This window comes from Sceloporus undulatus, chromosome 3 (assembly GCF_019175285.1).
Source record: "Sceloporus undulatus isolate JIND9_A2432 ecotype Alabama chromosome 3, SceUnd_v1.1, whole genome shotgun sequence".
Taxonomy (NCBI): domain Eukaryota; kingdom Metazoa; phylum Chordata; class Lepidosauria; order Squamata; family Phrynosomatidae; genus Sceloporus; species Sceloporus undulatus.
Window position 1 is genome coordinate 143943569 of NC_056524.1, and position 25769 is coordinate 143969337.

A 25769-nucleotide genomic window follows, 5' to 3' on the forward strand; every position below is an offset into this window, starting at 1 on the left:
AAAATAGTAATACGAATAAACGTAAATCATGGATTAGAAAAGTGTGGCCAGTGGGCTACATGTGACCTCCCAGGGCTGTTTTTTGTGCCCCCCCCCCAATATCCCTCAAGGGTAAAAATAGTGTTTCAAATAATCAACTTTTCCCCCATAAAAACCTTTTTCAAATTTTTGATTTTTTGTGTGTTTGGAAATGCCCTCAAATAAGCTCCAGGGGTGTAGAGGATGTTTCAATATGTTGGGAGGCTTCACAGGCTCCCCATGGTTCAAAATGAAATTTTGCCAAAAAATTCCCCCCAAAAATGTTTTTGGCTCAAAATGTCCCCTAATTTCCCCAAGGGAATCAGGAAGACCCTAAAACATGCCCTCATGTCCCATTGATGAAAGGTCTTATGTAGGGCTAGTATCACAGAATCCTAAAATCATTGGCGTTAGAAGAGACCACAAGGGCCATCCAGTCCAGTGCCCTGCCATGCAAGAATACACTATCAAAGCCACTCAGCCTCTGTTCAAAAGCCACCTTCTCCACTACACTCCAAGAGAGAGTATTCCACTGTTGCTCTTACTGTCAGGAAGTTCTTTCTAGTGTTTAGGTGGAATCTCTTTTCCTGTTGTTTGAATCCATTGCTTTGGGTCTTATTCTTTGGAGCTGCAGAAAACAAACTTGTTCCATCTTCAGTAGGACATTCCTTCAAATATTTAAACATGGCTTCATACTACTATTAATCTTCTCTTTTTCAGGCTGAACATACCCAGCTCCCTAAATCTCTCCTCATAGGGCATGCTTTCACCATTTTAGTCACCTTCCTCTAGACACCATCCAGCTTGTCAACTTCCTTTTTCAATTGTGGTGTCCAGAACTGGATGCAGTATTCCATGTGAGGTCTGATCAAAGCAGAATAGAGTGGTACTATAACTTCCTTCGATGTATGGATTTTCTAAAATTCAAGAAGAATATAGAAAGGTTCTTAACGCTAATATTACGATGATGGAATTAATGGAGGTGATAAAAGACTTGAAAGCGGGCAAAGCACCTGGGCCCGATGGATATACAGCTATATACTACAAAATTTTTCAAGACAAAATCTGTCTTCCTTTGTTTGAACTCTTTAATGACATAATAAAAAACGGAATATCTGACACATGGACAAATGCATATATCACACTCATTCCTAAATCTGACAAAGACATTTGGCTTCCACAAAATTACAGACCCATTTTCTTATTGAATCTGGACTACAAATTATTCACAGCAATATTGGCTTCTAGATTGAATTTTTTTTGTTACAAGAATGTATAAATAAAGATCAATCTGGTTTTCTTCCTGAAAGGCAATTGAAACAAAATATAAGAATTATGGTAAATTTGATTGAATATTATGAAAAAAATCCAACTTAAAAAATCAGCTTTCATATTTTTTGACACAGAAAAAGCATTAGACCTGTTGAACTGGGAATTCATAAATGCAGTACTAAAAGGAATGGACATGGGGGGGGGGGGTTATTAAATGGATCAACGCAATATATAAGAAACAAACTGCATAAATAATAGTGAATGGAGAAAAAACAAATGTATGTAATATCCACAAAGGAACACGACAAGGATGCCCATTATCCCCACTAATTTTTATTTTGACACCGGAAATATTGTTAGAACAAATTAGAAATGTTGACAATTAAAGCACATGTGGATGACTTAGCAATAATATTGGAAAACCCGACCAAAAATGTAAAAACATTATTGGAAAGAATTAATGAATATGGGAAATTTGCCGGATTTAAGATCAATAAAACCCAAACATTAACCATGAACATGTCCAAAGAAGAAAAAAAATACATTTCAGGAACTGTCAGGCCTGCAAATTAATAAAAAAAATAAATATTTGGGAATAACGTTATCAACAAAGAATTCAGAATTATATGATAAAGTCAAAACTGATTTGGACAGATGGTCAAAGCTAAACCTTTCATTCTTTGGCAGAATAGCAACAGTCAAAATGAGTATATTACCGAAATTCATGTTTCTGTTTCAAAAGTTACCTATTATAAACAATGGCAAACCTTTTAAAATATGGGAATCTGAAATATTCAAATAGATCTGGTTAAAGAAAAAACCCAGGATCAAAAAAATCGTGATGAAAGACATAAAAGAAAAAGGCCGCTTAGGCATTCCAGATTTGAAGATTTATTATTATGCTTGTGCTTTGGAATGGATATCGAATTGGATTACGCTTAAAGACATAGATACACTAAAGGTAGAAGGATTCAATCAAAGATATGGTTGGCACGGCTATTTATGTTATAATCGGACTGATGTACAGAAAGAGTTTTTAGACCATGCCATAAGGAGACCATTGTTCATGGTTTGGAAGAAAGTCAAGATGAAATTTTATAATTTATTACCAATATAGTTATCGCTGCAGGAAGCATGGAAATATGGACAAGAAACGTTCACGCATAAATGTGTAAAATACCGAGATTTGATTGAATGGATAGATGGGAAGCTGCATTTAAGATCAATAGAACAACTGAATGAGACGGGATATGTTATACATTGGTTTACATACAGACAATTAAAAGAAAGGTTATGTATAGACTCAAAACTATGTGGCATTGCAAAGACCGAAAATGAACTAGATCAAATCATCCTGGATTCCACTAAATCCATAATAGCAAAACTATACAAAGTGTTATTAAAAAGGGAAACAGAAGGGAAAACGATTAAAGAATCGTGTATTAAGTGGTCCCAAAATATTGGAAGACCAATTCCTATAAAGAACTGGGGGAAAGCATGGGGACAGGACCTGAAATTTACAGATAATATGGATATTAAAGAAAACTTCTATAAAATGTTGCAGTGATGGCATTACTCCCTGAACAAATTGGCAAAAATGTAGGGCAATAAAGAAGGCAAATGTTGGAAATGTTTCTGTTATATGCATTCACAGCTGCTAGATTAAGTTTTGCTCAAAAATGGAAGGATACCGGGACCCCAACAATATAAGATTGGTTAACAAAATGTGTAAACATGGCCCAATTGGATAAATTGACAATGATAATAAATAACAAATTAACCCTGGAATATATGGATTAGGACTGTACTGTAATTAAGGAAATCACAAAGATTTATAAAAAATAAGGTGTAATTAAGGTATGTAATAACCACAGAAGTACTATCATTATGGTACATAAGGGCAAATCATGATATAAAATAAAAGGAAAAAAATATGGTGATAAAGGGAGTACAAATAGGCACTGCTTAGTAAAGCTCCAAACTACATTGAAGGATAGATAGAAACAAGGGGTGGGGGGTGTTTAACTCAAGAAAAGAATGACAATGTATATACATGATTTAGTAGATATAGTAGAAAACAATCAAAGGAGATAAATATATTAAAAATGTTTAAATTATGTAGATTATTGTTGTAACATTGTCAAATATTAAAAAAAAAACCAGAGGAGAAGGCTAGGTCTGATGGTTTTAATTTACAAAAGGGTAGGTTTTGAGTGAACATTAGAAATAACTTTTTGACAGTAAGAGATGTTTAGAAATGGTACCAATTGCCTAGTGGGGTCTCCTTCTCTGGATGCTTTCAGAAAGATGCTGGATGGTTACTTGCTGGTGATGCTTTACCTGGAAATCCTGCACTGCACAGGCTGTTAGACTCAATGGCCCATGAGGCTCATTCCAACTCTATGATCCTATGATTCTAGGAAATCTAAACTAACAACAGCTTTGCCTCTGAAAAAAGGTTTGGTCCAAGTTTGGTCCAAACAGTAAAATCTAGTAAAAGTGGTTCACCCATTGCAATGAGACAAGTTTCTTTCAGTGATATCACTGCTTATTATGATAAGTATTCCATCTGCTCATTGATATCATCTTTGAACTTCCATCCAGCTATATATTATGACATGAAAACAAACTTATCAATATGGATTTAGCTGCCATGATATTTTCAGTTTTCCCTTATAGGTGGATCTGGTATGGGCTCTGTTAGTTTAGGATTTTGGAATTTGCGGTGTCAGCTTGTGTCTCCCAGGTCTGCAGTTCAGCTCTAATTCCTCTTTTTCTTTCTTTTCCTCCAGATATTCTTTTGCTGCAGTAGTCCTTTGTGAGGCTTGTGTTTTGAAATCATATTAACATTCACACATTAATACCTTACAAAGGAAATTAATTCAGTCTGTGGAAAAGCCACCTGTCATGTCAAGTTCTCTACTTTTCAGTTATTGTAGGAATCAGTTTACATACATAATCATGTCAAATTTGTCATGTCCTGCTATGCAAAGGTCTGTCAGCAATTATATTTAATGCAATTAAATTGGATTTTGGCACTTACATTTAATGTTAAAATTAGTAAGGAGGGTCTCCCTGGACCCTACTAACAAATTATTATTATTATTATTATTATTATTAAACTTTATTTCTATAGCGCTGTAATTATACACAGCGCTGTACAAAGTCGGTAAAATTAGGAGTAAATAAAAGCCTGCCCAAGGCGTACATTCTAAGATAATAACAATTAAAAGAGGAATAGATAAAATTACCATATAGAAAGGAAAACAGATTAAAAATATCAAACAAATCACATCACATCAAATATTGTCAGACAGCTAGATAACAATCACAAATTCCCTGAGAACGCTTCCCTAAACAATATGGTTTTCAGCTCAGCTTTAAAGCTGGTTAGGGAAGTGATGAGCCATGCATGCAGAGGAAGAAGGTTCCAGGAATGAGGGGCAGCTAGAGAGAAGGGACAGATCTGGGACGGGGCAGAGAAAATCCTGGGTTGAGAGAGGAGACTTTGGCTACCAGAGCGGAGAGTGCGAGTAGGGATGTAGGGAGAGAGAAGATCAGTTAAATAAAGAGGGGCCAGCCCATGCAGGGCTTTAAAGGTGAGTAGCAAAAGTTTGTACCTGATGCGGAAAGGAAGAGGGAGCCAGTGAAGGGAAGATATTTGCTTCAAGAAACATGCATTGACATATCAGTATGGGTTAGCATTGAGAATGAAAGAGAAAGAAAATAATTTGCTTTACATTTTCTGCGAGCTGTTGTTCAGACAATTTGATCAGCAGTGCAGGAAGCTAAGCAAAAAGACAAAGTATGTCAGAAAAAACTCACATGGCAATAATGTGAAAACCTTCCAAGAAAGATTAATCCTGAAATGCATATGATTGAAGACGAGGAGCATCCCTGTCCCCAGTTATAGTGAGGAGCCAGTTTATAGATTAGAGATCAATATATTGTGGATGATTACTTAACAACCTCCTATATTTATCCTATTTGGTGCAAGTGGAGCATCACCAATGAAACTTGCAAAACCTGAGTCTTGCTAGTCCCACTTAGAATTTGTTTTTTGTTTTGTTTCGTATGTGTTAAAAGATTGAATTGTTTGTTTTGTATGTGTTAAAAGTTTGAATTGCAACAGCACCCATGCTGAGAGATAGAATAAATTGCACATCTGTTAAACTGCTCAGCTTAATATTAAGATACTAAAGCCATTCAAAGTGCCTTGTTAGTTAATTTGCAAATGAACCATCTGAAGATACTCACACCTGGCCCGAAAAGGTGGCAAATTTCTTGGCTTGTAAATAAAAATTTAAAGGGAGTGAGAAAACAAAAGCCCGTATGTTTACAAAACTGTAATGAATGACAGCTCAGAGGTTTGCAGATGTAGAAGAATCTTTAGGGGGGAGAACTGGAGGGAGAGTATCCATAGAGAAACCATCTAATGAAGACTGAAGTGACCATGGCATGGTGACTGACTGTTAAGAGGAAACAAAGAAAATCTAAAGGGAGGAGAAGGAAATTCTGGAATCCTGAACAGAGGTCATTGCACACTCTAACATTTTGTTACAGGCCCTACTTGTGACAAATAGAATCCATGGTTAAAAGGGAAGAGTCATCTCAATGATAAGCTATAGGGCCCTGCTTTGTCATCCAGTGGTACAACCCCAAAGGAATCCATGTTTCTATCCTTTGTACTCCACAGATCTGGCTGGTGACTGAGGGTGGTGGACATAGCTGGACATCTTAGATAATAATTAATTTGTTTTATTTATATACCGCTATTCCAAAGATCATAGCGGTGAACAGCAAGTAAACTAATTAGCAAGTAAGCTAATTTGCCCCCAACAGTCTGGGTACTCATTTTAGCGACCTCGGAAGGATGCAAGCCTGAGTCGAGCTTGGGCCCTTTTGCTGGTCTTGAACTCTCAACCTTGTGGTTTTGAGTGAATGGCTGCAGTACAGGCATTTAACCACTGTGCCACCAGGGCATGAAATAATACAGGCTTCTTTTAAAGTTCTTTTTAACTGAAGATGGGAAACATGAGAAACATAAAATTACTGCTGGCCTACCAGATCAAGCTTTACATGAGAGAAAAGTTCACGAGGCCTTGATAGAAAAATGTTGAGACTGGAGTAGCAAGGCAGATTAAGCAAAAGTGTTCATAAATTCCTCATTTCTCAAGTGCCAAAACTCACTAAACCTAATATAGTTTTTCTAGTCCACTGGAACAGATTCTTAGCATTATATAATGACATAGAGAGCTTCTGATAGCTTCCTTTGATTGGGCTACAATTCCCATGTGTTCTTAAAAGCATTGCTTGCAAAGATGTTAAAATAGAGCTGAGAAAAGTGGGTTTTCCCCCTGTTCTCCGCAGAGCTTGGAAAACCTACTGGTAACTTGCAAATATAATTTTTTTCTTATTATTAGATTTAGGAGGCTGCCATACTGCAGAATTAATGCAGTTTGATTTGTAGTTTGTTGTGCACCACAGCTCTCTGACAGAGAAGGCTAAATATCTCATTGCAGTTCCCAAAATTCCATATCATTGAGCTATGACAATTAAAACAGTATCAAACTGCATTAATTCTGCAGTGTAGTTGCAACAAGTGTTTCTTATTTGAATATATGTTCTGAGAAACTGTGGCTGATATTTAATGTATCACATATAGTGAACTTTTGACCCTGATATCTGGGGTGATCCTGGCTTGGTAGCCCTAGTTCATGATGATGTCATCTACAGTACTTGTAACCTATATTGGCCCATCACTTAATCCATCTTTTTTCTAACCTCAAAAATATATTAAAGAGGGCTACTGAGAATAGTTGTGCAGTGTCTTTGGAATGAGAGTGCTAGGAAGTTCCCTTGGTTTCAAAGAGGAATTGCATTAGTTTGCATAAATGTTCCCACACTTACCTTTTATTTACCTCAGTATTGCATGGACAAGCTTTATTTTTTTTTTTAAAGTGAGATATTAAATAACCCTACGATATAGAGTATTTGAAGAAGGACAATGTATTAATTTATTTTCCTATATTCTTTTGTACCTGCAGGTTCCTGCTTCTGGGTTGCAGTGCTAAATGGCAATGTGGTGGGCATTGTAGCTGCAAGAGGCAATGAAGATGACAACACTGTGGAGCTGCGCCGCATGTCTGTTGACTCCAAATACCGTGGAAAAGGAATTGCCAAAGCTCTTGGTCGCAAAGTGTTGGAGTTTGCAATGGTCAATAACTATTCATCTGTTGTCCTAGGAACCACAGCTGTGAAGGTGGCAGCCCACAAATTGTACGAGTCTTTAGGATTCAAGCATGTAGGTGTTGTTGAACACTACTCTCTGCCTGGGATGACACATTCTTTTCTAGAGCAAATGTTTTTTCAGCTTCGCTACCACCGCTATTGCCTGCAGCTGCGTGAAGAATAAAAAAGCCCCAAATTAAGTTTGTTCCTCCCCAAAATCTCCTTTGCCAGTGTTTTGTGGGAGCTTTTGTCATTGTTTATTTGCAGATTATTTTATTTTTATTTCATAAACATATTTGTTTATTTGCTTTGTACATGTTGCTTGTACAAACAAAAGGGTCCTTCCTTTCTGACATGCTTGTAGAATGATGGTGCTAATGCTGGAGGTACTGCTGGGCTGGCTGTCCTTGACGCATACATTTGTTCAGTGGCTGAGGAGGTCAGGACTGACACACTTTTCTCTCCCTCTCCCAGTCTTACCCAGGCTACCTACTAAGCACAGAAACTTTAAATACATAACAGTACTGCTTGTCTTGTGTACAGTTGCCCCATCCCTGAAATACTTTTTAAAAGGAGTGATATTTCATGATACAGCTAAATGCAGAAATTTTACTTGAATGCATTTCTCAATAGTTTGTGGACAAGTATGCATTCATGTCATATTGGTTAATAATAACTGGAAAAATGTGAAAAACCTGCTTGCTATAATGCATGAAGAGGAAGTGTTTGCATGCATTCAAACACATGGCACTGCCAAGTAGGCTCCAATATTGCACTTTTGGGATGTACCTCGTTCTGCCAACGGTCTTAAGAATCACGGTGCATCTGATTACTATGACTTGTTTCTTTTCCCTCATTTTCTCCTTAAACCAGCATATATGAACCCTGAGCCCATTGTAACATATGTAAATTACTGAGATACTATTTGCGCTGATGTATATTTATAACCTGAATTCCTGTGCCACACATCTCCATATGAAGTAGAATTCCTTCTGATTTATTTTTATCTTCATGTATAATTTTGTTTATTGTACTTACTTACTTTATTCAAGTGCTAGCTTTTGCTGACTGATTTCACAGTGGCAAAATAGAAGCATCTGTTTCTATGGCAACATGTGCACCAAATCTAAATGCTTCAAAAAAAAAAAGCAATATGCAAAAACATGGATAACTGAAGCTGCAAGTTTGGCTGAAGGTATCAGGGAAAGCAAAGATATTACTTTAATCAGTTGCTAGTGGATAAATGTAGACAGCTTGCCACAAAGAGTAACTACTGCTTTAATGATGCCAGATTTGTGACTTGTACCTTGTGAGTTGCACACAGTGCAAACAGCAATGCAACACAGATTGGACATGTGTCTGTACTGTACCTGCCACAAAAATAACTAAGGTTACAGCTTTTTATAGCTTGAAATACCTAACTAATTCTATAACTAATTTCAAGAAATAGCTACTCTGCATGAAGTATTTTCTTACCTGTCAGGGGAGATACCATGATCATGAAGTGTATCTTGATATAATTCAGAAATGCTAAGAACATTTCTGATTGCACTTAGTTTGGATGGATTTTTTTTAAAAAAAAAATCCCCCTTTGAAGAGAAATCTCATTTAACATTTTGTCTAAGCATGTGCGTGTGTGTGTGTGCATGCACACACACACAATTATAAGCAAGATAAAGTGTCAGAGATGAGGCGGCAGACAAATTCAAGTAAATGAGGGAGAGACCCTTTCATTAAGCAGTAATGTCAACAGTGCTTCAGAGCTTCTCCTGGAATCCTATATCACCTTTACTTAATGTAACATTTATGTATTCTTAGCTAAGTAGAGGCCCTACAAAACATTGTTAGTGAGTTGCATATCAGGACAAAGGCAAGAGTGCCCAATTTGCATTGGGGCTTTATGTGCATAAGGACAGATGTACAGTGGTGGATAACATACACCAGTCACCTTGGGCAATGGTTCCATTGTGCAATGGCTACTTTGGCGGTTATGCTATGAAGTAGTGTAATAGCATCCCTCTACTGGATACGAACATTAGGAAAGTGACCAATTCTAATTCCCCTATACATAAGTCAACTTACAAAGATGTAACTTCCATACAGGATTACAGCTTTTGATGGCAGTGCAGCCACTATCCATGGGTTGATGATTCTCAAATTCAGCATCATAAGAAAAAAAAAACAGGGTCTCCACTCATGCACATGGAAAGTGGAAGCAGTCTGTAATCTGCTTCCACCACCATCCCACTCCCCAAAGGAGTAAAACCAAGGCCAGGTCCAAGAGGAAGCTTATTTAGGTCATCAGTATTCCTCATGTAAACCAGTTTGGAAAAGGAGCCCCTCATCCATGTGCCCACCAAGAGCTAGCTTCTCCCTCATGAATCACAGCTTTTTTTATAGAAGAAAAGGTCCATTGACAGGCCTATCTTTATCCCAGAGAAAGGGGACCCATTCGAGCCTCCATGCATATAATAAGATCACAACTCAATAAAGTGATGATAACACATCACAAAAGTCAAAACATTTCTCTTGAACTAGTTATTGCCTTTTGTGCTGGTATTTTTCCTGCCTCAGACAGTGCTATATCTAACAGTGGCAGTATCAAACTGTGTCCCAGCAATAACAAATTGATCAGTAATATAGATTTAATTTGGTTAACAGAATGTACCTTTTGGAACTGAGTGTGTGGGGATGTGGAATGTATTTTTGTTTAAAAAAAGTTCTATGCTATACATTTCTCCTGAAGCTAAAATGTGTATTGTGAGAATATGTGGGACAGAGGTGTATAGTGTACAGAAATTGGTATAATATTTTATAGCTGTTTTTGGTGATTTCATTAAACTGCATAACACAGAATATTATTATAAAGTGTTAGGGGAAAAGTGAAAGAAAAGAACTGCTTGTGCCTTTTAATTTATTGTTCCTGTTTACCACTGCACTAAATTAGTTCTGGAGATTTAAGTACAAAACACACTGCAGAAATAATCCATTTTGAGACTGCTTTAATTGCCCTGGCTCAATGCTAGGGAATCCTGGGTATTGTAGTTTATTGTGGCACCAGAGCGCTCTGACAGAGAAGGCCAAATGTTTCACAAAACTACAGTTCCCAGAATTGCCTAGCATTGAGCCAGAGCAGTTAAAGTGGTCTCAAACTGGATTATTTCTGCAGTGTGTTTTGGACCTTAATCATACTGTTATATGCAGCCTAACTGATTGAGAGGCACTTTAAGAATATGGCTATTTTAATTCTTGTACATTTGTAGATTTCTTATTTTTTAGCTATTTGAAAAGGTCTGGAATATGCAAGTTCTACCACAGATGCATTTGATCTAAATGTACACTGTATGATAATATTTCTAAGGCTGCCAAGGGGAGCAAACTAAAAAAATACATCGGCCTAAAGTATTGCTTATCCTGATTCTGCTAAATACATTTTAAAAACTAATGCATTACCAATGCAAGTGGGTAATCTCTCTCTCATTCTTCTAATTGCACCTCTGCTCAATTTATTTTTCCACTGTGGCAACTAAGAACTGAAGTATGTTATTTCAGATTTGGTGTGGTCCTCTGAAATGAATATTTCATAATGAATGATGTATTCTTCACACATAGGCACATTTTCATGTGGAACTCTTGTCAAAAAAGCAATCCTCTATGGGTATTCTGAACTTGCTTATGTTCAAACAAACTACAACAGATGTTCAGTGCCTTTGAAACTGGCTTCAGATGTTACAGAAATTGAAGAGAAAGAATCATTCCTGATTTCCCATTCTGTGCTTTTTTTCTTGGGTTTGAACTGGCCACTTGCACTTGCTATACATGCCTTTGGGTACATGTGCCTCAAATGTCCTTACAGAGAAGAAATATTTCAAAGGAATTTTAGGAAGAGGAAAGATTGATTAAAAAGTCAGACAAAGGAGTTATAAGAGATACTAGACACAAAAATGACATAATACGTCATGGCAATAGGATGAGAGTAAAGGTAATGATTTATAGGGGCTGTACAGGTGAGCCCCAAAGGGGCGGCCTGCAGCCACCCCTTTTCGCACTGGATTGGGGCAAAGGCAGCCTCACTAGCAGCCCTGCAGTCCCAATTCGGCGTTTTTCCAGGCCACGGAGAAGTGGCAAATTGCCGCTTCTGCATGGCCTGGAAAAGGAGTGTTTTTGGGGCTTCATACTTCTTGGGGTGACCCGTTATTCCTCAAGATCGTTCCTGTGGCCATGTCATTGCCATGGGAACGATACGCTCTAGGAAGGAGCTGTGAAATGCAGCTCCTTCCTGTGACGTCATAAGGGATGTATCGCAGCCCTTATGATGTCGGTTCCCTGCATGGCTGTGGGGATGCTGCATGGCAGCGGTGTCATTATGGCAGCCCCAGTGTGGACGGGAGGCCGCAGTGAAGTCATCACATTGTTCTAGGGTTAAGGACCATGTGGTTGGTGCACGGTCCCTAACCCTAGAATTGCTGCCTCCACACCACAAAGCGCCCATCTGTATCGGGCCATAGATTGATCTGGAACAGTAACGAATTGCCAGAAAATGCCTGTGTATTTTAGTGGCACAGTGGACCAGGGAGCAACACTGGGATATACTTAGCAATTATGCTTCTTTACAGATGACATTGGGGACAGGATGTAATAGGGAAACGTAGGCCTGGGACAGACTGCCCAAAAAGAGTGGCCTGTTGGTGGCCTTTCTTCCTCCGAAGGGAAGCCACAGCCGCCAAATTGTGCACCTTCACTGCGGAGGAAAAAGAACCAGAGAAAAGCAGGTTCTTTTTAAGCTGCAGGGGCAGTGTAACAAGTGTGGATGCTGCACGGCACTTACATAACACTGGCAACACCCATGTATACAGGGTGCCACCATTGTTACGCCATCCATACATTTGCCACACGGTCCCAAACCCTACAACCAGCGCTGGTACACCACTTTATGGCGGTATGTACCGCGCCAAAATTAACTGTGGAGTCATTATATTTATTTTATCTATTTCATTTATATGCCACCTTTCTCTGAGAGTGGGCCCAAGACAGCTTCCAGGAATAGCAAAATTAAAAAGTTTAAAATAAAAATAAAATAAAAAAATTAAAATTTCCACATTAAAAACTATAAAATCATTTAAAAATTAAAACAAAGGTTCTACAAAGAACTATACAAAAAAGTCATACAAAAGTTAAAACAAATAAAATATAAAATATTGGAAGAAGCAGATGCCCCATAACTAAGATAGTTATATATATTTAGGGCCTGAGCAGACGGGCCAGGATAGGATTGGCTGAGCCTGTGCTATCCTGCCTCTGTGCTCAGCAGGGTTAGTCCCTGGTTCAGCACAGGGTGGGCAGGCGTTGACACGCCTGTCCCTGCAGCGACCTAGGACCTGCACGCTGCTCCTTACCTTTCTGGCAATGGATCCATCTGAGAAGCCCTGACACAGAAATGGTGTGCCTTGCTTCCCCCACATGGCCAGGCACCCCATTTCTGCATCAGATGGGATTACTTGGATCCACTGCTGGAAAGATAAAGGGGGACGGGGGGGGGGGGGCTGTCTGAACAGCCCAGCTTGGACATGAAGTTTCTTAGACACTAGGCAGAAAACTGGAGCTGTTTTACCCTGGGGTAAAGGCTTTGGATCTGTCTCTGTGCAGGCAGGATCAGGCCCAATCCTGCCCTGGTGGTTTTGGCCTGAATAGTCTACACTAGACAAAGCAAGGCTGGGGGGAACGCAGGCCATTTGGCCCATGCAGACAACCCCTTAGTGCCATTTCACTCATTGTGAATGTGATGACTGCAGTTATCACAGCTCCTTATTGAAAGTACTAATACAGTAGCCCCTCCCAATTCATGGGGGATCTGTTCTGCCCCCCCCCATGAAAATGGCGACTCACAAATATTTGAGTCCCATTGAAAATAATGGTGCGTATGCCCAAGGCACATGTGTGCGGCTGTGTGTGGGCACAAGCCACCATTTTATCCCTCCCCACTTGTCCCTTCTGCAAAGAGTGAGACCGCAGACTCCAAGTCCTCAAAAAGGGAGGGACAAGTGTACAATAAGCATAAATTTACATTTCAGGTACACAAAACATCTTGAGAAGCAGTTTGGCATAGTGGTTTGAGAACTAGACTTAAACTCTTGAGATCAGCGTTCGATTCCACATTGGCCATAAAACCCACTGGATGACCTTGGGCAAGTCACACTCTCTCAGCCTCAGAGGAAGGCAATAGCAAATGCCTTCTGAATAAATCTTGCCAAGAAAACCCTGTGATAGGGTTGCCTTAGAGTTGTCATAAGTCGGAAATGACTTGAAGGCATTTAACAACAACAGTGAACAAACAAAACATCTTAGTTGTATTCCTGCAAAAAAGGTGAACACTTGCCTTTTATATACATTACAATCAAGCTTCTTCTAAACAACTCTCTCACACTTTATTGGGTGGCAATAGAGCCAGAATCGGTTTAAATCTTTACTTGCAATGAAATTCTATGCATATTTGTTGTTAACTGCCATCAAGTTGACTTTGACTTGTGGCAACCCTATGAATGAAAGACCTCCAAGACACCCTTTCATCAACCACCCTGCTCATATTTTGTAGACTCAGGGCTGTGGCTTTAATGATTGAGTCCATCTATCTGGAATGTGGTCTTCCTCTTTTCCTACTGCCTTTTACTTTGTTAAGCATTATTGTATTTTTAGTGAGTAATGTCATCTCATAATATGTCCAAAGTATAATATTTTCAGTTTTGTCATCTTGGCTTCTAGGGAGAGTTTAGGCTTGGTTTGGTCTTGGATCCATTTATTTGTCTTCTTGGCAGTCCCCAGTATCTGCTAAATTTGAATCTGAATCTCCAGCACCACATGTCAAATGAGTTGATTTTCTTCCTATCAGCTTTCTTCACTGTCCAATTTCCACAACTATACATAGAAACTGGAAAAAGATCACCTGGATGATTCTGACTTTGGTATTCAAACATACCTCTTTACACTTGAGGATCTTATCTAGTTCTGTCACAGCTGCTCTTTCCAGTTGTAGGTCCTGTCTGGACTGGCCAGGATATGCCATGGGAAGGCTGAAGTATTCTGGCCCCAAAGCTGCCTCAACCCCACTCCCCAGATACCTGGATCCTTCCATTCAGACGCCTGGTGGCAGTTCTCGTGAGCTTATTTCTCTCTCTGCCCCTTGGCACAGCCACTGCTGGCCACACATTGTTCACTCCTGAGGTCAGAACAAGGTGCCCAGCATCAATCACATGGCTAGACCTAACTTCAGAGTGAGTGACACGCACCAGCAACAGCTGTGCCAAGCGGCAGAGCAGAACACCTGGGCAAACAGGTGCCCGGTGTTGGAATGGAAAAATGGATCCTCTGAAAAGATCTGGAGCAAAGAAGGTTGTATGTTTAAAGTGTTTTGCTTTCGATCTTGCACAACAGAACAGATATAATCCGGTCTATTGTACTAGAATTGTGGTTTCAGCTGTGCGTTGTCCAGTCTCCCTGCTGAAAGGACAGGGAGAGGCTGGTTTATTTGGCCCATGTATACAAGGCCCTAGTTGCCTTCTGATTTCCTGACTACAATCCCCATTTTAATTAATGACTGAGCAAAATATTGAAAATTTTTAACTATTTCAATGCTTCCATTATCCACTTTAAAGTTATTTAAACAATCTGTGGTAATTATTTTTGTTATTTTAATGTTCAGCTGTAACTCTTTTTTTACAATTTCATCTTGACCTTCCTCAATAATATTCCTCCTTTGCTGTTTGGCCTATTTCTCTCAAAAAGGTTATACCTCTCTATTACTACAGTTTCATCTCATCGCACCAGGTTTCAGTGATGCCTATTACATTGTAGTTGCTTTGTTGTGCTGAGAGTTCAGGTTCATCTTGTTTATTTCCCATGCTCTGTACATTAGTGTAGAGGCATCTAAGACCATGGGTCCTCCCCACTAGCTGTCAGTGTGATTTTTTCCCCCTCTCATTGTTGGGCCCTTGCACTATTTGCCTTGTTCCCTCTATAACAATTTGACTATCATTTCCAGCCCTTGATGAATTCCTGCCTTCCAAAATACTGTCCAAAATACCCCCTCATAACTCATTTTAAAGCCCTCCTGATCAATCTTTTCAGACTATTGGCAAAAACGTTTGTGCCAACAGAAGTCCCCCCTGCTAGCCTATATAGAGTAGTGGTTTGAGTGTTGGACTATGACTCTGAAGACTACAGTTTGAATCCCTGCTTAGCCATGGAAACCCATTAGATGACCTTGAGCAAATCACACTTCAGAAGGCAGAAACCACCATCTTTTGAACAAATCTTGGCAAGAAAACCCTGTGATAGGGTAGTCACTATAAGTTGGAAACAACAAATGATACCACTCCCCAAAACAAGAATAAGCACATAGAATCATAGAATCTTAGAATCGCAGAGTTGGAAGAAACCACAAGGGCCATCCAGTCCTACCCCTGCCATGCAGGAACTCTCAATCAAAGCATCCCCGACAGATGGCCATCAAGCCTCTGTTTAAAGACCTCCAAGGAAGCAAACTCCACTACACTCTGAGGGAGCCCTTACTGTCAGGAAGTTCCTCCTAATGGTGGAATCTCTTTTCCTGTAGCTTGCATCCATTGCTCAGGGTCCTGTTCTCTGGAGAAGCAGAAAACAAGGTTGCTTCGATCCACCGTTTGAGGCGGGACCAGAGTCAGCCCATGGATTACCTACTTCTCTGGTGGCGCGGCGGAAGAGGCGTGGGAGGGAATATAAACCCCCCAGTTTACCATCTCCTCATCCGGCGGCATGGAGGAGCGTTTGGGGTGGGACCAGAGTCAGCCCACGGACCACCTGCTTCCCTGGCGACATGGCAGAAGAGGCGCAGGAGGAGATATAAACCCCCAGCTTACCATCTCCTCATCCGGCGGTGCGGAGGAGCGTTTGGGGCGGGACCGGAGTCAGCCCACGGACAACCTGCTTCCCCGGCGGCGCAGTGGAGAAGGAAGGTGGGCGCATGGTGATGGGAGCCAACTGGGTTCACTAGCCCTTCTATCAGTGACAATTCGGGCTCTTCTATAGAGCCTAGGTTTCCATCCCAGAGAATGGGGGTTATTTTGTGGGGACTTGCAGGGGGCCCCATCAAAGCTCCATCAAAAGTCAAGTGGTAGAACAAAATCCAAACTAGAAACTTTGTTGAATTAAAAGCATTGATAGATTTGCACAGTACAAGATGTTATAGTCAGATCTAACTTATAATAACAATTTGCCATTTTTATACCCATAATAAAAACCCTCCCCACATCAAAGCCCATTTCCCACAGAACCCACAACTGACAATTTAATTATCCCCCAAAGGCAACCTCCCTCCAACAAATATGTTTTGAGAACTACTGCATGGGCAATAAGTTTTCTCACCAACCTCTCCACAATAACAAGATAACAGTTCAAGTTTCCCACCAGTATACAACCTTGAATTGAACCACCAATAACTTATATTCTCAGGACCATCTGCTGATATGCACATTCCCATATAGCTATCCCCTCAAGCTGGCCCAACATCATGAATTGGCTCAAGCCCTTCCAAGGCTGAGAACTGTAAACTATAAAAGTTATCCGTTACCATGGAGCTGGTCTTTCCTTTGAAGGTTAACCCTTTCGCCATTCCCTAGTGGTTTTGACTGGCCCTTCATTAGGCCTTCTTTCTGTTACCATCTATTAATACCCCCAGTTAACCTTCCAGATTCTTCCATATTTTTGAATCACAAATATGGAATAATCTAATTAGCCAACCACAACCTATGGAAGAATCCTAGTTCCAAACTAGGGTTTTGACACTATTGCTTTCTTCTATACACATGTTCTCTCTAGGGAGGGCTGGGTTAAGAGGGGAGAGAAGGTCGCAGAGTAGCCATTGTCACTGAAGAAAGCCTTGTGCTTCAGTCCGCCAATTTACCATTTTAGCATCAACAGATAGTAGAGAAAAGTGGGAAGGTTCAATTGCAATTACAAGATAATTAACCCAGACACTATATTACTCTTCAAGATGCAGGAAGAGAAATAATAGAATTGATTTGTTAGGAGAAGGAAATGAAAAAAACCCAGTGATATTAAGTTGTTTGAGGGAAAATAAGGAGAAGTTGTAATCAGAATAGAAAAGGAAAATATATATATATAGAAATTGAGTTGATTTAATTGGATCCAGTCAAAAAATTAAATTTAATTTGGAACATAGAATTAAATAATTGAAGATTAATTGTAAGGTGCATTATGGCAATGGGCACGCAGTCTAAAGCTCAAACCCAAACACAAACAATTGGGCAAACAAAAATTTTCTCTAACTCAAGGAGAGGATCTATAGAAATGCCAAACAAACAAACGGATGTTAGTATGACAATATTGAGAGAACTAAGAGAGTTTAAAGTACAAAGCAGAGAAGAACAAGAGAGAAAATAAGGGCTGATATGCATAAGGAAATTGAAGGCTTAGCCAAGAAAATTGATAAAATATCAAGAGAAATAACGGAAATAAGAGTGGATGTAGAGGAGGTAACAGAAAAAACCAAAGAACTAGATAAAAGGACTGAGAAAATAAATAGAGATAGAGAACAGGACAGACAGAGTATACTAATGCAAGAGATTAGATATAGGGAAAGGAGTGCTAAAATTATAGGTCTCCCGGAAAAAGAAAATAAACAACTTTTAGATAGCCTAATACCGGAATTAGCAAGATATATGGACATGACAGAAGAGCTACTGGATATACAAACCAAAATTTTTTTTTAAGGATAAACTCGACGTTTGCAAAGGAGAGAAACTTGCCAAGAGATGTGGCAATTTGTTTTACTAACATTAGAGTTAGAGAAAAATTATGTCAGATGAGTTACAGAGAGAGATTGGTGATAGAAGGCAAGGAAATTGAGATATTTAGAGACATTCTGGCATACGTTTTAAAGAAAAGACAAGAATACAGATTTCTGACACAACTATTACAAAGGAGAGAAATTAAGTATCGGTGGGAAAAGGTGGAGGGTATTACTGTAATGTACAAACAGAGAAAATACAAAATAAATACTATAGAGAAAGCTAAGGAATTTTACAGAAGGTTAAATGTACAGATGAGAAAACAACACGAGGGGGAAGGTAGGAAAGAAGGAGAAAGGAATAATGATAAAGGAGAACCTCTGATAGGGGGAAAAAATAACAAGGAAGAAATAGAACAGACTTGGAATAAGGGATGAGAAAGAGCCATAGGATATGGACATAGAGGTACAAAAATTGACAGGAGAAGAACTGGAGGAAGGGGAAGTCAATTTAGAAGAAATGTACTAGAATAAAAATAAATAAGATAATAAAAGAAAAAGAGAATGAAGGGGATAAAAATCAGGTCCCTCAATGTAAGAGGTTTGAATAAAAATCATAAAAGGAAAGAAGTATTTCACTATTTAGAAAAAAAAAAACAGTTTGACATATTTTGTATTCAAGAGACAAAGGTTAGGAGTAATGAAATAAAATACTTAAGAAACCCAAATTTAGGGAGTTTTTTTTTAATTCAGCGGATGAAAAGAAAAGGAGAAGAGGTGTGGCAATTTATGTAAGTAGAAAATATGACGTGACAGAAATATTTAAGGACAAGGAGAGAAGATATATAGCAATAGCAATTGATATTGGAAATGAAAAACTAGAAGTAGTTAACATATATGCGCCTTTGGAAAATAAAAACACCTTTTTCAGAAATCTGAATAAAGACTTAAAAAAATGTAAAGAAAACAATATAATTACAAGAGACTTTAATGGTGTCCTAAAACCAAAACAAGATAGACAGTCTAAGAAAAAGGTTAAAAATAATCAAGGGAAATTACCAAACTCATGTTTTGAGATGATGGATGAATTTGAATTAGTAAACATATGGTTGCATCTGTATGGAAAAAAAAGGATTTACATTTTTTTTGGGGGGGGGCTCATAATTAATTATCCAGATTAGACCTATTCCTCGTTACTAAAAGTTAAACTACAAAAATTAAAAAGATGGATATTGCCCCTAGGTTGGTGTCCGATCACAATCAAATTGAATTAATATTAGAGATGCAACAGGGAAAAAAAGATTGGGCTTGGAGGTTAAATGACAACATAATTAAAGACGAGGGATTCATTGAACTAATGAGAAAATAAATAACACACTTTTTAAAGGAAAACTTGACAAAAGATGTAAAAAGTAAGACAGTTTGGGACGCATTTAAAGCAGTAATGAGGGGGCTATTGATGAAAAGAGGAGCTGAAGTAAAAAGACAAACAAGAAAAAGAAAGAAGGAATAAACAAGAATCGAAAGTCTTAGAGGAAATGTTAACCAGGAATAAAGACAATGACAAAAATAAAATATATATATATATATTTTATTAAAACACAGAATTCAACAGAAAAATACAGAAGAGATTGCTGATAATTTAAAAAGAGTAAGACAAAATTATTTTGAAGGAGCCAATAGGACTGGTCGCTGGCTTGCATATAGATTGAAAAAGTAAAGAGATAAGAAAATGATAAACCAAATTAAAGTGGGAGAAAGAATCTCAACTAATCAGGAGGAAATTAAGAAAGCTTTCCAAGAATATTATAGTAATATATTCAAGGAAAATATAAAAGACGGAGAAGTAGAAGTCAAGATAAGAGAATAATTGGAAAAAAAGAAAATAAATAAATTGTCAAAAGAACAGACAGAAAAATTAGGCCTATACAGGGAGAGGAAATTGTACAATCAATAAGCTCATTGAAAGATGATAAGGCACCAGGGCCAGATGGCTTTGCCTCTTTATTTTATAAAACTTTTGAAAGGGAAATTGTAAAGGAGCTAAACCAGATATTCAACAACATTGCAGAGGAAGGTATCCCTAATACGTAGTGTATAACTAATGTATCACTTATACCGAAGGAAGGTAAGGACAGTACGGTAATGTCAAATTACAGGCCTATAGCCTTACTGAATACTGACTACTAAATCTATACAGGAATAATAGCCAACAGGTGGAAAAAGGTTTTGGTTGAGATTATTAACGATGATCAGAACGGATTCCTTCCAGGGAGACAACTAAGATACAATATAAGAGCTATACTGAACATTATAGAGTACTACACCATTCATAATGTAAAAGAAATGGCATTAATTTTTGTTGATGACGAGAAGGCATTCAACAGTATGAGGTGGAAGTTTATGTTTCAGGTGTTGAAAAAGATGGGAATGGGTACAAGATGTTTGGCAAATATATCCCAATTATACTCAAATCAGAAAGTGCAAATAATAATAAATGTACAAAAAACAGATTATATATCAGTAGAGAAAGGGACCAAGCAATGGTGCCCGTTGTCTCCCTTACTATTTATAACCATTTTGGAAATACTCAACAATGCGATTAGATCTAATGTAAAAAATAAGGGGTACTAGAGTTAAAGGGTGTGTATATAAGCTTCGTGCCTACGTGGAAGACTAATACTAGAAGATACCTTAAAAAGTATAGAACCCACTCTAAATTAATTGAAGGAATTTGGAACGCTATCAGGAGTTAAGATAAAGAAAAGACACTAATGATAACGAAAAATATGAAAAGTGAAGATGAGAAAGAATTAGCGACCAAATCAGGAATTAAAGTGATAAAGAGAGTAAAATATTTGAGTATCTGGATTACAAATAAGAATATTGAGTTATTTGAAAATAATTACAAAAGGGTTTGGACCCAAATCACGAAAGATTTACAGAAGTGGAGTAATTTGGAAATTTAACTGCTGGGTAGAGTGGCAACCTTAAAAATGAATATATTACCAAGGATAATGTTTCTATATCAAAACCTACCTATCATTACAAAAGAAAACGTCTTTATAGATTGGAATAAGGAAATCAACAAATTCTTGTGGAAAGGTAAAAAGGCCAGAATTAAAAATCAAATATTAAAAAAAGAAAATGTGAAAGGTGGCTACGCATTACTGGATTTGAAAATATATTTCTGGGTTTGCAGATTACTATGAGTACAGGATTGGATTAAGGCATACAACACCAATTTGTTAATATAAGGTTTGATTGGCATGCCTATTTATGGTATCAAAAACAACAAGTTAACATGGACTTTACAAATCATTCTATCCGCAAACCCTTGTTAAAAATTTGGAACATTGTAAAAAAAAAAAATTCTATCAAAAAATCCCAATGTGAGTATCAACCCAGGAGGCATTTTCCAGTAAATGGGACAAAAAACAAGAATGGTTAAGGTATAACGACTTGCTAAAGATAAATGAAAAAGGTGGGATAGATATAAAATCTAAAGATGAATTGGAAAAGGAAGATAAAAAAATACAATGGTTTGAATACTTATCCCAAATTATTTTATCAATTTAATTTTCTCTATTTTCAAAGCCTTCTTTGGCGGCATCTTGTTTAAAATAAGATCCAAATTTAAACAAGATGCCGCCAAAGAAGGTTTTGAAACTAGAGAAAATGAAATTGATAAAATAATCTGGGATAAAAAGAAAGGTAAGATTGCAAAGTTCTATGTGAATTGGAAAATGAAACTGTAACATCCAGTATGACAAAACGGGCTCAAGAAATTGGTCATACGATTACAATGGAAAATTGGGAAAACTGGAAAAGAACATCTAAATTCACTGTGGCACAAGAGGAGAAAGGAGAATTATATGAAGGTATCTAATAGATGGTATTTTACCCCTGTTAGAATAGCCAAAATGTACAATTTGAGTAATGACAAATGTTGGAATTGTCAGAGGAAAAAGGGCTCATATCATCATATGTGGTGGGGCTGCCCCAAAATTAAAAGGTTTTGGGAAAAAAATTCATTACACAATACGAAAAAAGTTCAATATAAAATATTCTATGGCACTGGAACTTTACTTGCTTAATATGACTTCATTTTTGGGAAACATAATAGAAAAGTCACATTGGAAGATCATTCTTTACTTAGTAACAGCTGCCAGGATACCGTTGGCTAAATATTGGGAAAAAAAGATAGTTTCAGATTTAGATGAATGGTTACAAAAAATATTGGCCCTAAGAGAAATGGATAAACTGACCATGATATTGAAAAATAAAAACAAAGAGGTTAAGAAATGGAAATTAATAGATGACTCTCTGTAAACGTATTGGAAAATATAAAATCCGATTAAGGGTTTATGTAATAATAATAACAACATGGTTGAAAAGGGCATGTAAGTTATGAAGAGTAATAACACAGAAAATGAAAATAATAGGTATTTTGAGAATATGTAAACTATGACCAAAAAACAGGCAAGGGGTTTTTGGTATTCAATATTATAATTTATTATAATTGTAATGAACATCATAGAACAAGATGTAAATAGAAATATGGATATATCAACATTGTAAATTTAGATGTAATGAATGATGATTTTAAACAATAAAAAAAAGGAAAAAAACCAAGCTTGCTCCTTCCTCAATATGACATCCTTTCAAATATTTAAACAGGGCTATCATATCACCTCTTAACCTTCTCTTCTCCAGGCTAAACATCCCCAGCTCCCTAAGTCGTTCGTCATAGGGCATGGTTTCCAGACCCTTCACCAAGTACTATTCATAATAGTACAATTCTGCTCTGAGAGCCTTTTTGACTGAAGGGCAGAGTATAAATATGCAAAATTCATCAATAAATAACTGAAACAAGTTAAGTGAAATGTGTTTATCTTGCAATGATGTACATAATGAATTACTTTTAAAAAGCAACTTCTTGAGCTTTAATATAGCACACTAGCTCAAGATGGTTCAATGTAACATAATAGTTCCACGTGCAGACCTGTGCTAGGCTGAGGCATATACTACCTCCATTGACTTACCCTACAGCCTTTGAAGTCCCATGCCTCTTAGGGAATGGGCATGATCTGATAAGCATTGGACTTTGTCCCCATAGTGGCATAGCCAGACACAAAATGACTACATCACCGCTGAGATCAACAGAGATCCTTTGGAGATATCATTACTACTGCTTCTCCAATCCTGTATATTCTCCACAAGATCCTGAATGGCCATGAATGGAGGGGGCTTCAGAGCTTGTACTGTAAGTCCAGGAGGCAGTGGTATCATTTGGGGAGTCCTGATGGTATAGACTGCACCAGGTGACACCACTGCTCCACAAACATATGCCTTTTGTCCAAAACAGGTAGTGGCATTCACCTATGTCCCATTAAAATGCTGAAGAGATAGTGTGAGTGGGGTGAGGCTCAGTGGGAGGAGAAAGGAGAGGCCCCAGGTTTTTTAAAATTAAAATTTCAAATTTAAAAATACTTTTTAATTTTTAAATTAAAAAAATAAAAAATTTGTTAAAACACCACATTTTATCAAATTTTCACTTTAAGCACATGAAACTATGTATGGACAGGTTGCTTACCTGTAACAGTATTTCCTCGAGTGGTCATCTGCGAATACATACAAATGGGTTGTACTGCGCCTGTGCAGTGCTGCTCGTTTACTTTGCAACTTTTAGCAACTTTTTGGCAGTAACTCCGCCCATCCCTTATAAGCTCTTTGCGTTCCCGCTCTTCCCCCAGTTCCACAATTGATGCCGCGCAAGCGACATGAGAATGAGCCAATGAAGAGCAGGACACTGAGGGGAGGACGGGCGGGATTTGTATGTATTCGCAGATGACCACTCGAAGAAATACTATTACAGGTAAGCAACCTGTCCTTCTTCTTCGTGGTCTCTGCGAATCATACAAATGGGTTGAGGCTGACAAGCTTAGGTCAGCGGCAGAGGGAGTGTCATGAAACCCAAGCAAGGTTCAAATAAAAGTGTGTTTATTAATCACAATATATTGTTTGAACCAACAACTGTGTCAGTCATTTATTTATTTTTTTGGTACCTCAATAAATAGCACTCAACAAGTGCAAGACACAAGGTACATAAATAACACATTGGGTTAAAGAACCCATTAATAGTACTGCAATACTTAAACCTGAGTTTGAGGACATAAGCAGAGAACAATACATTAGGCCATGCAAGACCTATGTAAACCATATGCATGATGTAAACCCAGCCAATTTGGCCAAAGACATTCATTTCAGCAATGTAAACCAATAGAATATGGTACAATAACATTCATTTAAACATGTGAACAGAAGAATGCAGTGCAATCAATGTAACCCTGAAACCAACAATGCCCTTCCAAAGGCTGTGTCCCATTTGGCCCTGGTGTCCAGCCTGTAATGTTTGATGAAAGTCAAGGGCTGGGACCAAACAGCAGCTTTACAGACATCCTCCAAGGGGATCCCAGTGAAAAATGCGGAGGATGCCGCTACCGCCCTAGTTGCATGGGACCGAACCCTGGCCGGGAGAGGTCTGCCCAACAGTTCATAGCAGAGGTGGATGGTACCAGCCACCCATTTGGAAAGCCTCTGCGCAGTCACAGGTAGTCCCTTTTTCAGTTCTGAGTAGCATTGGAAAAGTCTCTTGGAACGGCTCGAATCCGCAGTTCTGTCCAAACAGAAGGCCAAAGCCCTCTGCACGTCCAAGGTGTGCAAACTGCATTCGACCTCCATGGTCGGGTTCAAAGCCAGGGTAGTCAGGACAATGTCTTGACACATGTGAAAAGCAGACGCCACCTTAGGCAGGAAGGTAATATTGAAACCTAAGGAAAGGCTGGTCCCTCCGCAGGGCACAGAGTTTGCCTGCACGGCAGGCAGAGGTTATGGCCACAAGGAAAACAGTCTTCCAAGTCAATAGTCTCAAGTCCGTTGTGGCCATAGGTACAAAGGGCTTGGATTGTAAGGCAGACAGTACAGTGTCCAAGCTCCAAGCCGGTGCCGGTACCATAACTGGGGGTGAAGGTTGCAACAACCTTTCAGGAAACTCTTCACAAGAGAGTCCCTGAAAAAAGGTTTACTATCAAACTGGAAATGGGAACAGATGGCAGAAAGGTAGCACTCAATGGATGTGAGGCACAGCCCCAAATCCAAAAGTGCCATCAAGAACTCCAGCATCACTGGCAGCGTCACCTGGGCTGGAGAAAGACCTCTCGCAGAGAGAAATAAAAGAAACATCTTCCACTTGGAAGCGTAGGATTTCTGGATAGCCAGTTTTTGGGCAGTGCAGCCCAAAATCACTGTCCGTACCGAGGGAGGTAATGAAGCTAAGGACAGAGCCTCCATGCCACCAATGGCAAGCTCTCAATGTCCGGGTGCCGAACCTGGCCGTTCTGGAGAGCGAGGAGGTTGGGACGGAGCTCGAGCCAGAGGAAGTCCCTCTTGGAGAGCTGAAGCAGGG

At 38.6% G+C, this 25769-nt stretch overlaps 2 protein-coding genes across 7 annotated transcripts in view; one reads left to right on the forward strand and one right to left on the reverse strand.

Annotated features, from left to right (window-relative positions):
• Positions 1-9372, forward strand: part of NAT8L (N-acetyltransferase 8 like) — a 110863-nt gene extending 101491 nt beyond the window's left edge. For 3 of the 4 annotated variants that reach the window (XM_042458571.1, XM_042458573.1, XM_042458574.1), the window contains one exon: positions 7338-9372. In XM_042458571.1, coding sequence (XP_042314505.1) covers positions 7338-7705 — 368 coding nt within the window. In that variant the 3' untranslated portion in view covers positions 7706-9372. The remainder of the gene's footprint in view (positions 1-7337) is intronic. The other variant, XM_042458575.1, reaches the window with a different exon arrangement.
• MXD4 (MAX dimerization protein 4) overlaps positions 1-25769 on the reverse strand; it is an 89150-nt gene that overhangs the window by 15896 nt on the left and 47485 nt on the right. Inside the window, exon 6 of one of the 3 annotated variants that reach the window (XM_042458579.1) lies at positions 801-935. The exons of 1 other annotated variant lie outside the window; for it this stretch is intronic. In XM_042458579.1, the coding sequence (XP_042314513.1) occupies positions 826-935 (110 nt within the window). In that variant the 3' untranslated portion in view covers positions 801-825. Of the gene's footprint in view, positions 1-641; positions 936-25769 lie in introns of those variants that run through there. One more of the 3 variants, XM_042458578.1, reaches the window with a different exon arrangement.